The sequence below is a fragment of the Bactrocera latifrons genome, unplaced genomic scaffold (assembly GCF_001853355.1).
Source record: "Bactrocera latifrons isolate USDA-ARS-PBARC rearing strain unplaced genomic scaffold, ASM185335v1 scaffold_54, whole genome shotgun sequence".
NCBI classification, from domain to species: domain Eukaryota; kingdom Metazoa; phylum Arthropoda; class Insecta; order Diptera; family Tephritidae; genus Bactrocera; species Bactrocera latifrons.
In genome coordinates, this window is record NW_017537201.1 from 733,052 (window position 1) to 751,846 (window position 18,795).

The window sequence follows — 18,795 nt, forward strand, 5'->3', positions numbered from 1 at the left end:
TAGCTGCTCTGAACTTAAAATAAAAAAAATATTAATAATATTAAAAAACTTTCATAAAAAAACGTTTACTATAATGCCCGTCACAAATACAAATATAAAAAAAAAAATCTCGTAAAATGAGGGATTAATTCGCATATACAGAGATCGACGAGCATGACTAAAATGAGTAAGTTCCTCAGACTGATCGTGTATACATATTTTATGGAGTCTTCGAAGTTTCCTTTTATTGTTATAAACTTCGTCTCAGATCTAATATACCAAATCATGTGTATAATATATATGTATATATTGATTGCTATACAATATTTGCTACAAATATCAATTAAATGAATTTGTGAAGAAATTATTAACAATAAATTAATAACGTTCATTTGTTAACGGCAATAGGACATCCGCTGTGAAATAGTTGCCGTAAGCACCATAACATAACAAGCTTCCAGCGCGGCAAATGCATAACCAGTTGCCAGGCACACGCATGCGCAATATCACCAGCCACAAATAACGAATTGTGCCACCTTATGAGAGCACACTTTAACATATATACATACACATATGTTATGTGTATTTGTGCTTGTTTTCGCTGCCGGCCGAATGATAATGCAGTGGACGTATTAGCTGTGCATCTGCGCATGCGCAAGCATAAAAATTTAAATATGCGGGTATATAAGCATTTATGTATTTAAATACTTATCAAGCTGGCTGATAAAAAAGGTCAGGTTAAACAAGAAATTATATATCCGTATAGTTCAACTTGACCAAGAATGGCGCATGCGCACGTTAAATTTATGCTAAAATTTATTGAAAGTATCAAAAAGCGACAGATTCAAGGTATCAAAAGCAATAGATAGTTATGATGGATCATTTGAAGCGCGCATTGGCGAACGGAAGCACACAGTGGAACGAGTAGAAAGAAATATTACTTATTTTAATTGTAATATTATAATGAATTCGACGTTTCTGTACTAGAAAAACCTACTTACATAAATATTTTCAGTCGTTCCATAAAATATGCTGAAAGTGTGTGATGTCTTTTTAATACTAAAACAATGAATTTCAATAAAATTGTTTCTATTTTTTACCTTCGTCGTTAACATTGAAAAGGAAAGTTTTCTGCCACTCAATGGCCTAAATGTTTAAGGTGCTCAATAAAAGTTTCGTCGGAATTTTTTTTGAATATTTAACCATACAAGTAATCCATATATTTGATAACAATATATCGATACATTAGAATTTATCGATAAAAATCAGGATTTGATTTCAATTTTATCGGTTGTTAAAAACAAATTTTTTGTCACACCATGACTCTAAAGATAGTCTAAGGCAAAAACTTGCAAAAGCGATTAATATATCATCATAATTATTTTGAATACTTATCGATAAAAGTAATCGATATATTCGGTTTCATTTATTTAAAAGAGAAAACGATAATAATTAAACGATATTTTATCGGTTACAAAACAATTTTTTTTATCAATTTAGAATCAGAATATTTTGAATTTTTATCGATAACATTAATCAATATATTCTTTTTTATTTATTTAAAAAACCGATAACATTTCATCTATATTTTGTAATTTATCGATAACAAGAAATATTCGATATTTATTTAGTCGGTCGTAAAACAATTTTAGAATTATTTAGAATGTTAATCGATAAAAGTAATCAATACATTATATTTGATTTCTTTAAAAAAAACGATAACAAATTATCGACATTTTGTAATTTATTGATAAAAATAAATGATATATTCGATATCAATTCCACCGTTCGTAATAAACAAATTTTCTGCCATTCTATGACCGTAGTGATAAGTTCTAGGACCAACATCTGAAATCTCGATAGAAATGTTATCGGTATAATTTTGAATATTTATCGATAATAGTAATTTTTATACACAATTATTTAAAATATCTATAAAAATTAGTCAATATTGTGTAATCTATCGATAAAAATAATCGATATATTTGACATCAATTTCATCTATCATAATAAGCAATTTTCTTGCCAGTTCAAACGGTAACGGTATTCGTCGGAAAAATTTGCGTATACAATATAACGATAAAAGTTACCGATATAGTCGATATCATTTATAAAAAATCGATAAAAAATGATCGATATGTTGTAGTCAATCAGCAAACACTTTTTTGCATTTTCAAATTCTCTAGCTCAAGACGAGCCAGATATTGCTCACAAGAAAAGCACATTGTACCAACAAATAAATTCAATATAATTGAAGCAGCCTGATTAAATGTCCTGAATTTCAAATAACTCAGAGCTAGTTGCTTTTAGTTGATCTGAATTTATACACTTTAATCCCATTGTGCACAAACGCCGTATTGATGGATCTGTTGATGTGCGGTGACAAACAAAGTCAAGTCGATGTGAGATCAAAAAAAAAATCAAAAGCACAACATGCAAACTCATGTTAATGAATGCTAATCACAACGAAAACATGCAAAAAGCGAAGTCTTAGAAAAGAAAAAAAGTTAATTTCGGCTGCACCGAAGCTAATATACCCTTCACAGGTGCATTTCTTTTAGTAACTATGTGTTCAGTTTATATGGAAGCTATATGCTATAGTAGTCCGATCTGAAACATTTTTTTGGAGATTATATTATTACCTTAAGCAGTAATCCGTGTCAAACGCAAAAGTTTTCCATACCCTCACTAGATTCCGATCGTTCAATTTGTATTGTAGCTATAGGCTACAGTTAACCGATCTGACCAATTTTTTCGGAGATTACATTGTTGCCTTAAATAATAATTTGCACCAAATTTCGTGAATATATCTTGTTAAATGTGAAAGTTTTACATACAAGAAGTTGATTCCGATTGTTCAGTTTGTATGGCAACTATGTATATGTTATAGTTGTCCGATATCGGCAGCTCCGTCAAATGAGCAGCTTCTTGAAGAGAAAATTACATTTGCAAAATTTCAAAACGATATCTTAAAAACTGAGGGACTAGTTCGTAAATATGGCTAAATCGACTCGGCTCGACATACTGATCATTTATATATGTATCTACTTTATAGCATCTCCGACGCTTCCTCCTGGGTTCCTCCTCCTCCTCCTGTTCAGGGTATAAAAAGATTAAATTTATTTGCAAAATGATGAAAAAAAAAAATAATTGTAAGTCAATGAGTAGTTTGTGCAACTGAAAATGCGGCTACAAATGTTTAACGCCACACAGCAGATAGCGATAGCGTCGACACCACGGAAAGCGGTCACGAAAACATAAAAACGGTGTCAACGCAGATTGCAGCAGCGGCAGAGCAACGCGCCTGCACAACAACAAACACTTTGCATTTGTGCGGATAAACAAACAAGTCAAATGAAAATTATTAAACAAAAGCAAAGCAATGCCGGCCAACACGCTGAGACATTCATATACATATGGATGTGTGTGTGCTTAGACGCCTTGTTGGCTGGCTGCGCTATATGTGGGCTCCTCTTATTGTGGCTTATTGCGGCGACGCCGCGCATTTGCATATGAAAAAGTGCTCGAATCGACAGCTGCGTGATTGGGCGCGCGACTTGACAACGCCGTCGTCTGCTCTGGTCTCTTCGAAGTTGGGCTAACGGTACACTAAAAAGCACTAGAAAATTCGTCAATTAAAATTATTGTGGCAAGAAATATCAAGTGCTGATGTAGCTATGTTCGTATGCGCAAATCTGTTGCTATTTGTTTGCATTGTGATTACTTTTCTTTGTATTTTCTTTTACTTTTTGTTCTTCAATTTCTATTACAAATCTCTTGAATTTGGATGACTAGACAAGGTTAACGATTGCTTGGCTCTTATAGTTGGAGCTTATCAGCGCACTCACGTCCCTGTTTCCCATTATATTTGTATGCCACTGAGGGCCACTTGCCGCGCAACTTTTACGTCATGCGCAATTACTCTACATATTTTCCGGCACAGTGTGGGCGCACGAATTCGCATGACTTCGATTACAAATCGCTCGCACGCAACTCCGCGATGCAAGCAGCGATAATTTTTTAGGGGATTTTTCTATACATTTTTGTGTGTATGCAACGTAAATAAATAACCAAAAAGTTAATTGAAAGTAAAATGCTCGAGAGTAAGAAGATTAAAACGGTTATTATATAATCAATGTGTCGGTAGAAATGTTGAAACAGTTTTTAATTGTAAAAAAGTCAAAAAAGCAAGGACTTTCAATTTTTATAATAATAAAAAATGTACAACAATTAATAGAAATTTCGTATTTTTCAGATAAATTTATTCGATATATTTGAATAATTTTAATCATTTAAAAAAACTATGAGTAATCGATTTTAATATCACTTCGATAAAAAATCTGTAGAAGTTAATCGATAGTTTTAATTTATCGATAAAAACTTTTGTTATATTCGATTTAAATCTCATTTAGTTAAGAAGATCTATAACAGTTTAACGATATTTTTTACGTCACTAATAAAGCTATCGATAAAAATAACAGTTGTCGATTTAAATTTAATTAATAAAAAATATATATATATATGTCCACTAATCGATATTTTGTCTTTTATTTCGTTATAATCGATTTTAATTTAATTTCTTCAAAAAAATCTTTAACATTTAATCGATATTATTTAATTTATCGCAATATATAATTATTATATTTCATTTATTTAAAAATATCTGTAATAAGTTATCGATATTTTTTAATGACAAGGTAAATGTAATCGATGTATTCAATTAAAATTTAATTAGTAGGAGAACTATATAACAAATAATCATTATTTTGTCATTTACTTTGATATAGTCGATTTTAACTTCGTGGAATTAAAAAGATTTCTAGAAAAAAATCGATATTTTTCATATATATAATTGTTATATTTGAGTTAAATTTAATCAATTGGCACAAATAAGAAAGTTTAGCAGCTCTCGAAACAATAGTAACATCAATAACCTTAAGAAATGTCAATAATAGTCGATCAGAAAATACTAACTTAATGAATAAAGATACTGTTGACAGAAAAAAAAATAACAGGTATCTATATATGTACATATGAATGAAACAATGCGGTATTCCTATATTATATTCTTTGAAAAGTTTCAAAGTCACAGAATGTTTTATATCTGCACAGTCATTGCAGAATGAATGCCAGCTGTTAGGGCCAGTAACCTTTTGTTTCCACTTTCATTTTTAACCTAACTCGAAGGAAATCGTCTTATCTAATATGTATGTTCAGGATAGGTGTACATGGCTAATTTATGGTAGTATGTAAATTCAGAGAATTTATAAAAAATCTTGGTAAGAAATCTCCATCCAGTAAGAAAAACAATATGTTCATTTGAAAACATTCAAAAAAATATCAATATCATTTTTAGTTTGAAAAAAATTTACAAAAAATATATTTAAAATTTTTGTTCTGCACAAAAAAAAAAAAAAACACCAACTGTGGAAAAAAATTCCTACTGGGTCTATAACTCACGTTATGATATATTATGAAGCATAATATTTTTAATTTCTGGCTTTAAGTTTCCGTTTCATTTGAAATAATAGTAATTATTTTGCTATCGGCAAGACACACACACTAACCACTGGTATGGGGGCGCGATCTAGGTCATTCAGCTAAGATAGGTGAGTTGTTTTTAGGGTATTTTCAAACTATGATGATATGGATTTTCGTTCAAGACAAGTTTCGTTCAAGCTACGCCTCTTATGCAAGTGTGGAGGTTATAGTTGAGTGGAAAATTTCAGTTTCGTTAAATGATTTCGATTCCCTTTTGTGCGGATATTGATAAGCCATCGAGAGTACCATGGCACAATGATTATAAGTAAACAATAACAAAAGGCGTACACAAGACTTATGCGGTGTTATTTTAAAAGAGGTTAAGTCGAATTTTGATTAAAATTTTTACTGAGCAATAGTTTTATGACTCAAGAAAAACTTTAGAAATACTGCTGAGTAAAATTATTACTTTTTCACGTTTTCGATTAATTAATATTTTCAATTATCAAAATATTCGGAAAAATTTTTCAATTCTACTTTCAGTTTTGAATGACTTGACTCACTCAAGAGACACCGAAGAGATTTATTGAATGATTAACATTTTTTAATTTGGAATAAAACTATTCCAAAGAATTTTTCTTTTTCCAAAAGCTTTTGTGGTTTTGAAGTATCGGGATCGGCACTAAATTCTTTTTTTTTTTTTGATCTTAAACCCATTTTTCTTGAAAGAGAGGAAGTTAACTTGTTTTATACCAAAAAAGTTTCGAATTCAGGGGACTCGCGCCTCTTGATCGCAAATTCAGGGTTCGTGGTTATATTGTTTAAAACAACCAAATGTGGTGCATGAAAAACACATAACACTTCAGTGACACAATGGGAGCCAAATTTCCAAAACTATGCTAAAAAAAGTTGGTAAATTTTACTTTTTGGAAATTATTTAATTACATTTACCATTTTACAATAAATATTACATAAATGCCTTAAATGTCTATCGCAAAATTAAAAAAAAAAAAAAGAAAAACAAAAAATGGCAACTCAACTTAAAAATATTCTTGATAGAAATCTAGTTAAATATGAAGTAATATCATGTCCCTTTTCAATATTTTTTCAAAGTTTTTTTACGCAATAATATTTTAAGATTTAAATCTACTTTTGTACCAGTATTTTATTGAATTAAAGTTTGTATACAGTTGGCAACTCTTCCAAATAATATTTTCAGCTATTCGCTTTCTTTAACTTTAATTAACCATATTGTAGATTTAGTTCATTTTATTAATTTTTGGTTTCTAAATTTTAAAAGAGTGGCAACTCTCTAATTATTTTCTGAATTTGACATCGAAAAATCAGGAGTCACAATACTGAAGGTTTACTTTTTTGATTAATATGTGGTTTCTGCATTAAAAAAAGGTGGCAACTCTCCTAATTTTTACTGAGTTATATGTATATCAAAAACTCAGGAATCTTGATGTAGCAGGTTTACTTTATTTTATTATTTTTTGGTTTCTAAATTTAAAAACTGGTGGCAACACTCTAATTTATATCTAGTTATACATCGAAAATAAGTAAAGAAAGAATTTACAATCTACAATGTCTTCACTATGGTGGCGTTTTTACTTTCTGCGTGACGGAATTTTGTTGCGTCACACAATTTCGATGCAAATTGAAAATAAAAAAATCCAACATTTCACTAGTAAGGCTCGTTAAAGCAATTTTGCAATTATATGCTCAAAATTTTTATCCAAATTTGCCATTTTCAATTTGTATAAAGTCATTATATACCTCGGCTGCATTCAATTTACCGTTAGCGTTAATTAATTGAACACGATTTCGAAAGTACAATGACGGAAGCAGCCTATTTAACATGGACTTCTGAAAAGTAGTGCACGCCCCTTGGTCGAAAAACACAGGCGCCACAAAATAATGCATGTAATTAGGAAACGAGACAAATAGTGACGGCATTAAGTCTATTTTTTTTCTTGCAAATTTTGCTCTAGATTAAGGCGTTTAATAACGGTGTAAAGGTTTCGGGAGCAAACCAGATTTAATCAAAACTAAATTGAGGCATGGATTTGAAAGACCATCGGTTTGAAAACAAAAGCAAATTAATGGTAAGCTAGCTATACCGTTATGCTGTTATAAAGCGAAAAAATAAACAACCGTTAATTTTCAGCTTACAAAGCTTTTCGATACAATTTTGTCAGACATAAGTTAAAATCAATATTTTTGTTTAAATTGTATTTTATTTTTTGAAATTTTTTTTTTTAATGTTTTCTTTTGTATTTTGCGATTTTCTCTTTGACTATAATGACCGCATTTAGTGTAAATATATTTGGTTTAATTTGAAATTATGACAGAAAGGTGGAAACTGACAGATCATGATGAATGATACCGTAAATTCAACGCGTAAGCTTAGCTCTTCGGGCCCTATAATTTGGCCGCATAGAAAACTTTATTATAAACTCAACTGCGAATTACAGCCAAAAATTTCAGCTTCAAAGCAAACTGAGCGTGTGTTGTTGTTGCTGGTACCGTTTTGAAATGTTTCGGAGCCTTGAGACCGTTGCAAAACGGCTAACGGAAATGCCATTGCACTACAATTCCAGCGAGAAAGAGTTAAACGGCGACAGATGTGCCGCCTGAGGTGAACGCCGGCGTGATGAGGGGCTACAAAAAAGGTGCAATAAGCGGGAAGGTGGCAGCGGTGGCACAACACCAAGACATAATTTTACATAATAACAAGTAGAGATCGTCAGTTAAGTGTTGAATGAAAATAAAATCAAAATTAAAAATAAATAAACCAATGGCAACCAATTTATGAATAAACAAAGGAATGAGTAGGGGAAGGAAGAGCAGCTGCGTGACAGGCGATCCAGTTGCATAGCGTATGGCACCAAAAGTAAGCACAACATCAACGAAGAGAAGCTGAGTAAGTGAAGTGGAAAAAATTCAAAGAATCGCGCGGAAAAAGTGACCAAAGTCGAATGTAATCGCACATTCACGGAAAACCGGCTATCAACATAATTGAAGCGCAAGCGCATGCGCAATGTGACATAACACCACTTATGTGCGCGAAATAAGCTGCGTGGTCGGCGTTCATGAACTTGAGGAATGTGCGCCGGCAAGAGCGCCTCAGCAACGCCACGAGGCTGGCATTCACTGGAGCGCGAAGCGAAAACCGAAAGTAACATGCACATGTCAATGGAGATAAGGAAATGAGAAGAGCTCTGCGTACAGCTGGACTGGTTGAATAAGCATGCGACGAATGTCAACCTCAATTAATCAGGCCTTTCACTACTTGAAAGTGGAGCAATTGTAAAAAAAAATTTTGGAAAAAAAAAATTCGAAAAAAAAATTTTAAGAAAGGTTTGAAAATTTATAAAACAAAAATTGGGGGAAAGTATTTGAGGAAAAAAGTTTGAAAATTTATAAAATAAAGTAAAAAAAAAACATAAAAAAAAACAAATTAAAAGAAAAGCTTTGGGAATTTATAAAAAAAAGTTTAGAAAATTTATCAATAAAAAAAAGTGTTGAAAATTTATCAAAAAAAGTTTCGAAAATTTTTAAATTAAAAGTAAAAAAAATTTTAAAACTCAAAACATAAAAAATTGTAATAAAAGTTTTTTGAATTTTAGTAACAGAAATTTTTTTTAAATATTGTTAACAAATGTTATTTAATTCTTTTCCCTCTCGCTTAACAAACTACCGTATTACAAAGCTCGAATTTCCATATTTCTAATAACTAAATTTAATAGATATAACCACCATTGGAGCCATATTGTGTCTCCACGCCAGACGAAGTGCCGGCACCGGCACCGGCACCAGCACTCACATACTGTTGCACCACGTCATGCGAAGCGGCGTGTGAGAATGATGCAGGCTGAGGCGAGCGGATAGCGGGACCTTGTGCTGCCGCCAGGCTCACATGAGATTCGTGAGCGCCCACATTGTTGCCATAGCTGTCGGTCAACAGGGTGTTGTGGTCGAAATATTGTACGCCAGCATCTTGGCTGCTCAAATCGTAGCTGCCACCAAAGGCGACACCGGCGTCATCATTGGCAATACTAACACCAGCATCCAATTGTTGCTGTTCTACCTCGGCAGCGCCTTCGTATTGTTGTTGCACTTCATCCTGACCATATGAGCCATATGAGACGGCGGCGTCATCTTCGACTGGTGCGGCTGCTATGGGTTCTGGCTCTTGCTCTGGTGCTGGGGCAGGTTGTGGTGCTACTGGTGCGCTGTCATAACTGACGTGCACTGTTTCCGATTGTTGTCCATGCCCGTTATCGTGGCTGGGTTGCTGACTGCTGTAGGATACTGAACCGCTGTGGCCGGCGCTGGCGCCAGAGCTTATACCGAAGTTAGCGCTACCACCAATAGCACCGAAACTTCCGCTTGAGCTGACGGAACCACTAGGAGCACCGAAGTGAGAACTGCCGCTTGAACCAAAGCCGGCGGAACCACCAACAGCGCTATAGTGAGAACTAGCGCCATGGTGGCCAGGTTGCACAGGTGGCAAGTACTCGCGATTCAAATGGCTGACATCTGCCGCTGCGGTGGCAATTAATGCAAATGCGACGAGGAATAATTTCTGCAATTGAATTAATGAATATTAGTGAAATAATTAGTACCGTTAGCCGTGTTTTTTGGATTCAGTTGCTTAAGTAGTATATAAAATTGAAAAGTTAAGCTGGACTGTATATCAACATGACCACTGAAAATCATAGAACGGGAACAAATACTGAGAGGGGCGTATTAGCATCGAAATCCACAAAACGTGTTCGGTTGATCATGTATTGAAGTCAATTGAGATAGAGGGAATCGTTAAAGTATATATGTATACCTAGTAATAATTGTGATATATATTGAAATTAACCCGAGCTTCACAATTTCAGTACGGACCAAGCATGATCCCATCGCTTGATTACATAGTTCAATCGTCAGTCATCTGAGACGACTGTTTGTGGTTAATCGCATCCAAAGCATGGAAAGACGGAACAGTTATGATATATACCTACCTGTCAGAGCTATGATATCTGTATTTTGGGATGCACACGCACTGAAAGAACCAAATGTTAAACCGCCAACAGTGACTCTTATGTTTGTAGGATCAAAGAAAGAGTCATTCCATTAAATCACTGACTTTCACCGTCGGGCCTTCGTAATCGAAACGGACCAAACCAGTAAACTCGGCAGCACTCCGCAAATTTTTTAGAAGAGTTTTCTGTCACTTCAAAAAAAAAAAAANAAAAAAAAAAAAAAAAAAAAAAAAAAAAATAGCAGAATCAAGATACCAAACTTGCATGACCTGGAATTGAAACTTTTTCCACAGTATTTTCCGGATCTGGCGTGGTGGTGAAGTAAATAAATAGTACCAGTAAAGTGGTAACGAAATCGAAAATCAGAGGACAATTATTAACAGTGTATCTGTGCAACTTAGCAACTATGTTAAACAATGAATCTAATTTTTTTCAGGGAAGGATACTATTCTTAGCGCTACACATGTTTCTTGTATTCTGAAATTAACTTAAAATTTCACTCAAACAATTATAATGACTTTTAACGTTGTTAAAGAAAATTAACCAATATATCGATAAATCGTTATCGAATATCGATTAATGTATTTCGATATTTTTTTAACTTTGTAAAAAAAACTTTCAAAAAATCGATTAATTATTATTACTTATCGATTTATGTAATTCGATAAATATAATTGTCGGATGCAATCGATAAGCTGCTAAAGTTTTACAAAAGTTTGAGAATATAACACAAATTGCAAAAAAGTATTTCATATCGATAACCGATAATTATATAATAGATTTAATTGAATTTGATTTCATTAACAAGAAATTTGGAATGGAATGTATTTTAATTGCTGCTACTTGATTAGAAAACAAATTTAGTGCTATTTACCAGTATAAAGAACTGAAAGAGGAGCTAAGAGCAGTATTTATCGTTTTACTCGAAGATGTTATACGCTCAGTTCTCATTTAACTAAAAGATTGCTATCAGTATAAAACATTTCCTTCGGGAAATTAGAAAAGAAAACAAACAACGCTATCTTTAAAAATAAATCAGACACTAAATGATGTAAATTGGAAGTAAGTAATTAAAAAACAATTATAACACAAAATCAAAACAATTACACAACACAGATCACACTCCCAAAGGGTTCTCAGCACAACACTACTTCTGATTTAGTAAAAATATCTGAGAATATTTATATTTGCATGTAAGTATGAATGCCCGTATCACTAATTCACCAACCATTTTGAGGAGTTTGTTTATTTTAGAGACCACAAGAGACCAATAACTTTAGTTTGTACTAAACTCGTTGAATTGTGTGTGAGAACTGTCACTACGAGTCAGCAGAACAGTTGTCTTTTATACCCCACAGAAACCGCTACCTCTATGTCTATTATTAGCTAACAATAACTTAATTTAAACATATCTTTTTCTGTAAATAAATTAAAACCTCTAAAATTTACCTAAGAATACAAGAAAGGTCGCAAATATGTCGCAGTTGACTTTTTTTTGACTCTTAATTAATTTAGAATGCCGATGGAGAAGGCGTAGATGAAACAAAAACATAAAGCTAAAAATACCACAAGTCACGATAAACATATTGCAAAAAAAAAAAACAAAAAATATTGGGCAGATGATCGAAATAGAACTAACATAAACCGAATACAAGGTGGTCCATGCAGTGGTTTGTTTTTGGAAAATCAAATAACAAATCGCCAGAACTTTAAACAGAAACTAAATTTTGTTGTATGATGTTTTTTTTTTTAATTTTTTCTATTTATGAAAAACTTTCTAGTAGATGACCAAAATAAGAGATCCTTTGAGTTTACAAGGGAGTTTGCTGAGGACATTTAAAAAGGCAGTCAATATATGGTTTAGCCAAGAAAAAAACTCATTCCTATGGTAGAAGTTAAGGATTGGTTCTTATCTCAGAGATCTCAGTATTAGAAATTGATTAAACTAAAAGTAAGGTGAGATTGTAGATTAAGATTTAGATTTATGTTCTTCCCACATCCTTTTAAGTTCATGGGGACAGTTACTTGCTCTATAGCACCAATGGAGTTATGAGTCTCTGTTGAAAATCCAGAATATGAATGGATCTGAAATAACAGCCTCTGAGGCCTTACTGCGGTAAGTTAGATTAGGTTTGATGGTTATCAAACTCTTAGTGGAAAATATCGATTTTGGATTTTAAAGAGAGCTTTGTTGGAACCAGAGGACATCCGAATTCAATTATTGAATTGACTTTTCATTCGTAATATCTTCCTAATGAGCATAATAAATAAAGATATTATTTTCCGCAGTATATCTGAGGAATTGCTTTAAATTCCGCATAAAAATTTCGTTCTTTCAAGATTGGAGAACCCCTAGCGAATACCAATTCTAGTTGAAGCGGTTATACTAGCTTTGAGCACGCTGACTGTGAACTCAAACGTAGTCAAGGAGTGGCTAATCTCATCAGTAATGGCTTGAAGTTTCTTCAATATTAGATATATATAGGGGCCAAGTCACAATATAATCGAAGGACACTGCAAAGCTTGCTAGAGAACTCTTACCCCAGTTTCATCCGATTGAAGGCGATTCGGTATACCGATATCCTATTGGACCTATGGATGTTATTGTAGAATGCCTGCTGATGTGATGATCGAACATCCGGGAACTAGATAGTATGAGGATTAGCTGGACTGATGGACGCTTAAATCTTGACTGCGTGATCTCCTGAATCTTTAATACTTGGTATTTGATTTGGGCCGCTGTGCTCTTGACCGCGGCGTAAGGATGTAGTCTGCCAGTACCCTTGCAAAATACACCGGACGTTGAAATTATGGACTTTCAGAGAGCTCGGCAAACTCTAATTAAAAACCAGAACTTTTGCGACTGGCAGAGTCTTCCGTAAGTAGTCCTCTGAACTCCCATTCTCGGAAAACTTTATGGACCACCCTATAGAATATATGCTCAATATTAGTTTCTTTTGATGACTGCGGATGATGACAGCACTACTACAATATTATCTCATATGCCTCAAATATACATAGGTACATATTTACTAATGAACAACTAAAAGCTATTGGCGTTGCCTGACTAATTTTAGTCAACGGTGACGTTTGCAAAATCTACCGCACTCATCTACCTGCAAATCATACGCACGCATGCGTAGTGTAGCGCCTTTGTCAGTTTGACCGGTTTCTTGAATAGATCTTCTTCGAATACTGTACTGTTAATTATTTGGTTCTACAAGATGTCAGTGGTTTTTGTTTTCGCGACTTTTTCTTGACGCATATGTGCGTGTATGTGTGCTGATGCTGCTACTCTACAATCACTACGCCGCTATTTTTTTATATGAATGAAGCATCTCAACGCTCAAATCCATTGACAGTATCAAGTTAGAGTGCTTTAATTAGCAATCGACATAAAAGCATACAAACACACATTCACATACGCACATATCGATATGGTCCATCAGAAACACCAACTGGTTTCGACAAAATTTGTTTTTAAGTAATTGTTATGTGATCGCTTTAATTGAGTATCGAAGCGCTGTACACGCAATTAAGGTGCTCGACTGCCCGACTGGATTTCCATTTGCATGCGTGTGTGTGTATAGTTTTGATTAGCAAGCACAAATTTGATTTATTTTATATTGACGTGAGCACACTATGTTCCATTAGCGGTAAATAAATTGTATATGCTCACCACATAAGCAAAAAAAAAAAAAAACTTAAATTAATTAAGGTAAAAAGTTTCCTTATTGCAACATAAGCCAAAAACAAAACAAAAAAGATAAACAGGAATTCACTCCAAAAGTGACTACTTTTCAGAAGTTGTTTTGAGACCACATAATTTTCCTTTTTTGGAAAAATGTAGCGAAGTCGCTCAAGGAAGGTTCTTATTGAAAAGATTCCAACCAGCCCCTGCGCCTACCAAAAAGTTCCATATAGCGAATTAAAAACCATTAAATCTGGCGAATCGAATAATACTACTGTGGTGAAAGCTTAAGGGGGTATTCTACTCTAGAATTTTGAAAAATTCGATTTTGGTTTTTACATATATTTAAAGTTTAGACCCTTAAGAACCAAAGGATTTTTAAAAAGAGAGCTACAGTTACTTTAGTGAAGATACTGTCGGTACTGCCTGAAGGTACTACCTGAAATTTGGTTCACTTTTTTAAACGCGTTTTTCTCGAAACTACTTTTTTCCACACGGTACCGGCATTATCTCAAGTTCTGTATAACCGATTTACTTGAAATTTTGTGTGAACCTTCTTTATATAATCCTTTATCGCTCCTACCAGCATCGTGTCAAAATTTTAGTTTTTAATATTTTAAAAAAATTCAGGAATTTCAAAAAAAAAGCGTAAAAAATGATTTTTATTTTGAGGCAGTCGCCATTTTTCAAAAAAAAAATAAAAAAAAAATAAAAAAAAAAATTCGTGTTCTCTGAGATAGGGACTATAACAGCATCCTTATTGACTAAGAATTTCTTTGGATTTTCTGGATTAATGTCACCAGGATGCGCCATTTTCTACACCTGTCTCTCCCCACTCCTCTAATTATTTTAATTTTTAATATTTTTGTAAATTTTTTTTTCTCTATTCTTAAGATATCACTAAAAACACCATAAAAAATGATAGTAAAAATATTTTTTGGTTTTTTTTTTACATAAAATTCAAAAAAGTGCTCAAAATTTGATTTCTAGACTGGAATACCCCCTTAAGGGGTGTAATAACCGTGTTATGGGGTACATGCTTTTCTTTCCTCGGACCAAACTCTCAGCAAAGGATATTAGATGACGTTATGCGTCGTTTGCGTCCAGCTACTCGTCTTGGTTTCTTTAATTCCTTAAACTCCATAGTGCATAATGTCATACTACATTGATTCTTTCCTACTTTTTTCTCCAAAAACTCAGCTCTTATCGTTCCGCAACCATCGCATTGCGTGCGATTTCTGGCTATTCCATAACCTTAAAAGGCCAAGCGGAGACGCTGTTTTGACATGCTTAAGCACATTAAAACCGAATAACCTTGAAGTTTATATCGAAAAAAAAACTATTCCGATTGTTCGAGGAATACGGATGGCTCGAAAATGAACTATACGACCATCTCGACAACAGCATGGTAAGTCAAAACCCTATGGAACGAGCTACGTGGGTGCAAAACTGCAAAAGTCAAGTGCAAAACGGTAGATCGGAAGTACACAAAATTTCTATTGGCACTCGTTAGAAAAGACTTTAGGAACATGATGGGAATACTAACTGGGCACTGTGTGGTGGCGAGGCACGCCTGATGTTTGGGGCTGACAGATCGAGAAGACTGCAGGAAATGGCTGGAGCAGGGCACTAGGGAAAGAATGAAACAATCTGCACTTGGGGTCCCCACGGCATAAGTAGGTATCGATAGTGAGACTGCGGAGAGCGTGGTGAGGGTATTACTTTGAAGGGAATGACATTTATTGAATTCTAAAGAATTGCTCACTCAGGCTATGAAAAAACCCACAGTAAAAAAATATCCAGTTTATGTTCTAAAGGGCATAATACATAATTGACGAATGTAGATAATATGGGGTCTACGTTAAATTTTACTACGATTATTAGAGAGTCATCCTATCCTATTCTATATCTTCATTGTATTTATTTCAACTTATCCTGTCCCATAATATACATATATTGATGATGCTTTATTTGTGGCAATTTTCCTTTGACAGCTCATCGACTCAAGTAGTTTGTTTATACTCTATTCAGAGTTAGGTTTCTCAGTACACAATTTTTACCTTCAGAGAACAATTCTTTGACACTTTTTCAGATTTTAATAGGTTCATTGTTCTGATGTTTGGCTTATTGGAGCTAATTTCCAAAACAATTTTATAGTTTTTCATAAGTCACGAACTGTCCACTAATTGCCAATTATGATTATGCCATCAATTCGAATTAGCTGACTTAAAGCATTTCGCATGAATCGGAATTTAGCTATTGGCAAGACCTTAATTTATGGGCACATAAAACATTCATATTTTCGAGTATATTGCCAGTTGAATATTTATAAGACAAATAAGGCAGTCAAAACAAAAAAACATAGTTATCGTTTAAATAAATAAGGATTCATGCATAAAAAGTCAGCCTATAAATTACATAATATTACTATATTTATGTATACATTAGGGTAGAAAGAAATTAATAAAACCTTTTTGATTGATGATTTTTTTTTTTTTAGAAAAAATTATAAAAAGAAGTTTAGTTTTGTTAATTTTTTTAGAACCTCCCGAATGAAATTTTGAAAAAATAAGGTGTAAGCTTTAAAGTTTGGTTTATGGTTAATTTTAAATATGAAATAGTAATAATTTTTATTTTTGTTACCACCCATATGTGTATTTTTATTTCCTAAAAACAAAATATAGATTTGATTAAGAAATTTAATTTGTGATTGTAATTTAAGTAAAAAAAAAAATTCCGTACAAACTTACTATGTGAATGTCGAAGAATTACTCTGTCGTGAACTATCCACTAACTTTTGTTTTAGGCTTCCTGACCACTGTAGCGTCTTCCATGTGGAAGTGATTGTCAGAAAAGTTGCCGTAATTGCTTGCTTTAGAGAAGGGACTATCCACTCCGCTAATAGGACAGCGATATTAGCATTGAGCTCACTAAGTGTATGCTTAGGATTAGTGAGGGGATGACTATACGCTTTATCTCTGGCATCGAGCTACTTATAGGTATACTCATTTAAGTGCCTATTAACAGCGGTACTTGTGGTTTAGAGAACTGAACATTTTGCCAGTTGTCAGTAGTATAAGCTGCTTGGAAAAAGATAAGACATCTCTCTTTTTTTTCAAATGTACCGCCTATGGCAGATCAATACCAAAGCATTTCGGTTCTCATATTTTTAGACATCCAGATTAAGTAGCGAAACTTACTAAAAAGGTTTGTGATAGGTTCAGGTCACTTGGTCAATAGCTAATATCCAACTACAGTTTTAAGACTATACCTAGCATAATTAGGATGGAAGCCTATAATTTCGTTGAATATTATAATGTTACATTTTTTTTTTAACCACCCTGATGCTAAGTAACGGGTGATCTAAGTGGACGTGCTTTTATCAATACCCTTGTTTTGACAGATCACATGAGTCTTGTCGAGCTGTCATGCTATTTTTGGTTAGTATTGTTTGGTATTTCATCATGGAAAGACTTACGACTGAACAAAGTTTACATATTTGGGGTACTCACAACCCGTCATAAAGCATCGTAAAATCATAAAATAACAAATTTTTACACTGGTTTAAAAAATTGTTGTTGGATTACATAAAAAAATGAGTTTACATATTAACAATTTTCAATGCTATGTTTTCGGATCGTTATAACTTTAATATGTCATACATTTTTTTTTTTAACCACCCTGATGAAAGTAGGCATTGCTTAAGTATAAGAAGGATTTCATAGAGGTTGACATTCGTTATTTATGCACTTCATTGCCTTCATTTATAAATTTTTTAGGCAGATGTGATAGTAAAAATAAATTACTATTGTTCAAGTGGTTGCGTGCAGAAAATCAAATAACACCTTAATCACGATGTTTGGCAATTAAGTACATGATTTCGTACATAATTTAATTTTGGAAACATTATTCTTAACAACCAATACACGTGTCACGGCGCGCATGACATTTTCATCATTTTTGCTTTTAAGTAAAATACTTAATTTATCGCTTATTTAACACTTAACATAAGGCTGAATTAGCTACAAAAAATGGAACTTAATAAAATAAACAAAATTAATCATTGATGGCTTTTTAATCACATCAGCACGAACTTTCGAAACGAATGGCTGTTCGTTTACAAATTTACATAATGAATTTAAGTGAAAGGCGAAGGCTTGCAAAGATGACCGGCAAACATGCGCAAACAAATGCAAATCTGTGTGCATAGCCATGTAGGTGACTACTTTTGATAGCAATTAAAGTGACATCAGAAAAGCCAAACGAGAGCGTGATGCGACCGCCATTAATATTCATGCTTTTTTCAACGCCCGAAATCCGCCTTTGACTCTGATTTGCAGGGAATTTCCAGCGCCGGCTTAGCAAAGCATAACATGTCGTGGCCTGGTATGAAAGCCAACGCATTGTTTGCCAACACTCAGCAGCATTGTGCGACAATTAGAATTTTAGCAACTTGCAAGTCCCTTAGAATCTGTCAAATCCGGCTGAACATTTTTTTGACTTAATAAAATGAATAACAGTTATTGCTGCGAAAAAATTACTCATCACGAAATCGAATTTGTAAAAATCATGCCTAATTAAACACACCAAAGCAGACGCGTGAAA

At 33.5% G+C, this 18,795-nt stretch overlaps 1 protein-coding gene across 1 annotated transcript; it reads right to left on the reverse strand.

The window, feature by feature from the left end:
• Positions 1-9,112: 9,112 nt before the first annotated feature.
• LOC108974222 (fibroin heavy chain-like) lies at positions 9,113-11,810 on the reverse strand. The gene is made up of 2 exons (XM_018941930.1): positions 11,728-11,810; positions 9,113-10,051 (listed from the first exon to the last, which is right to left on the reverse strand). Exons 1-2 carry the CDS (start codon positions 11,728-11,730, stop codon positions 9,206-9,208), a joined length of 849 nt encoding a protein of 282 aa, XP_018797475.1. The 5' UTR covers positions 11,731-11,810; the 3' UTR covers positions 9,113-9,205.
• Positions 11,811-18,795: the final 6,985 nt, after the last annotated feature.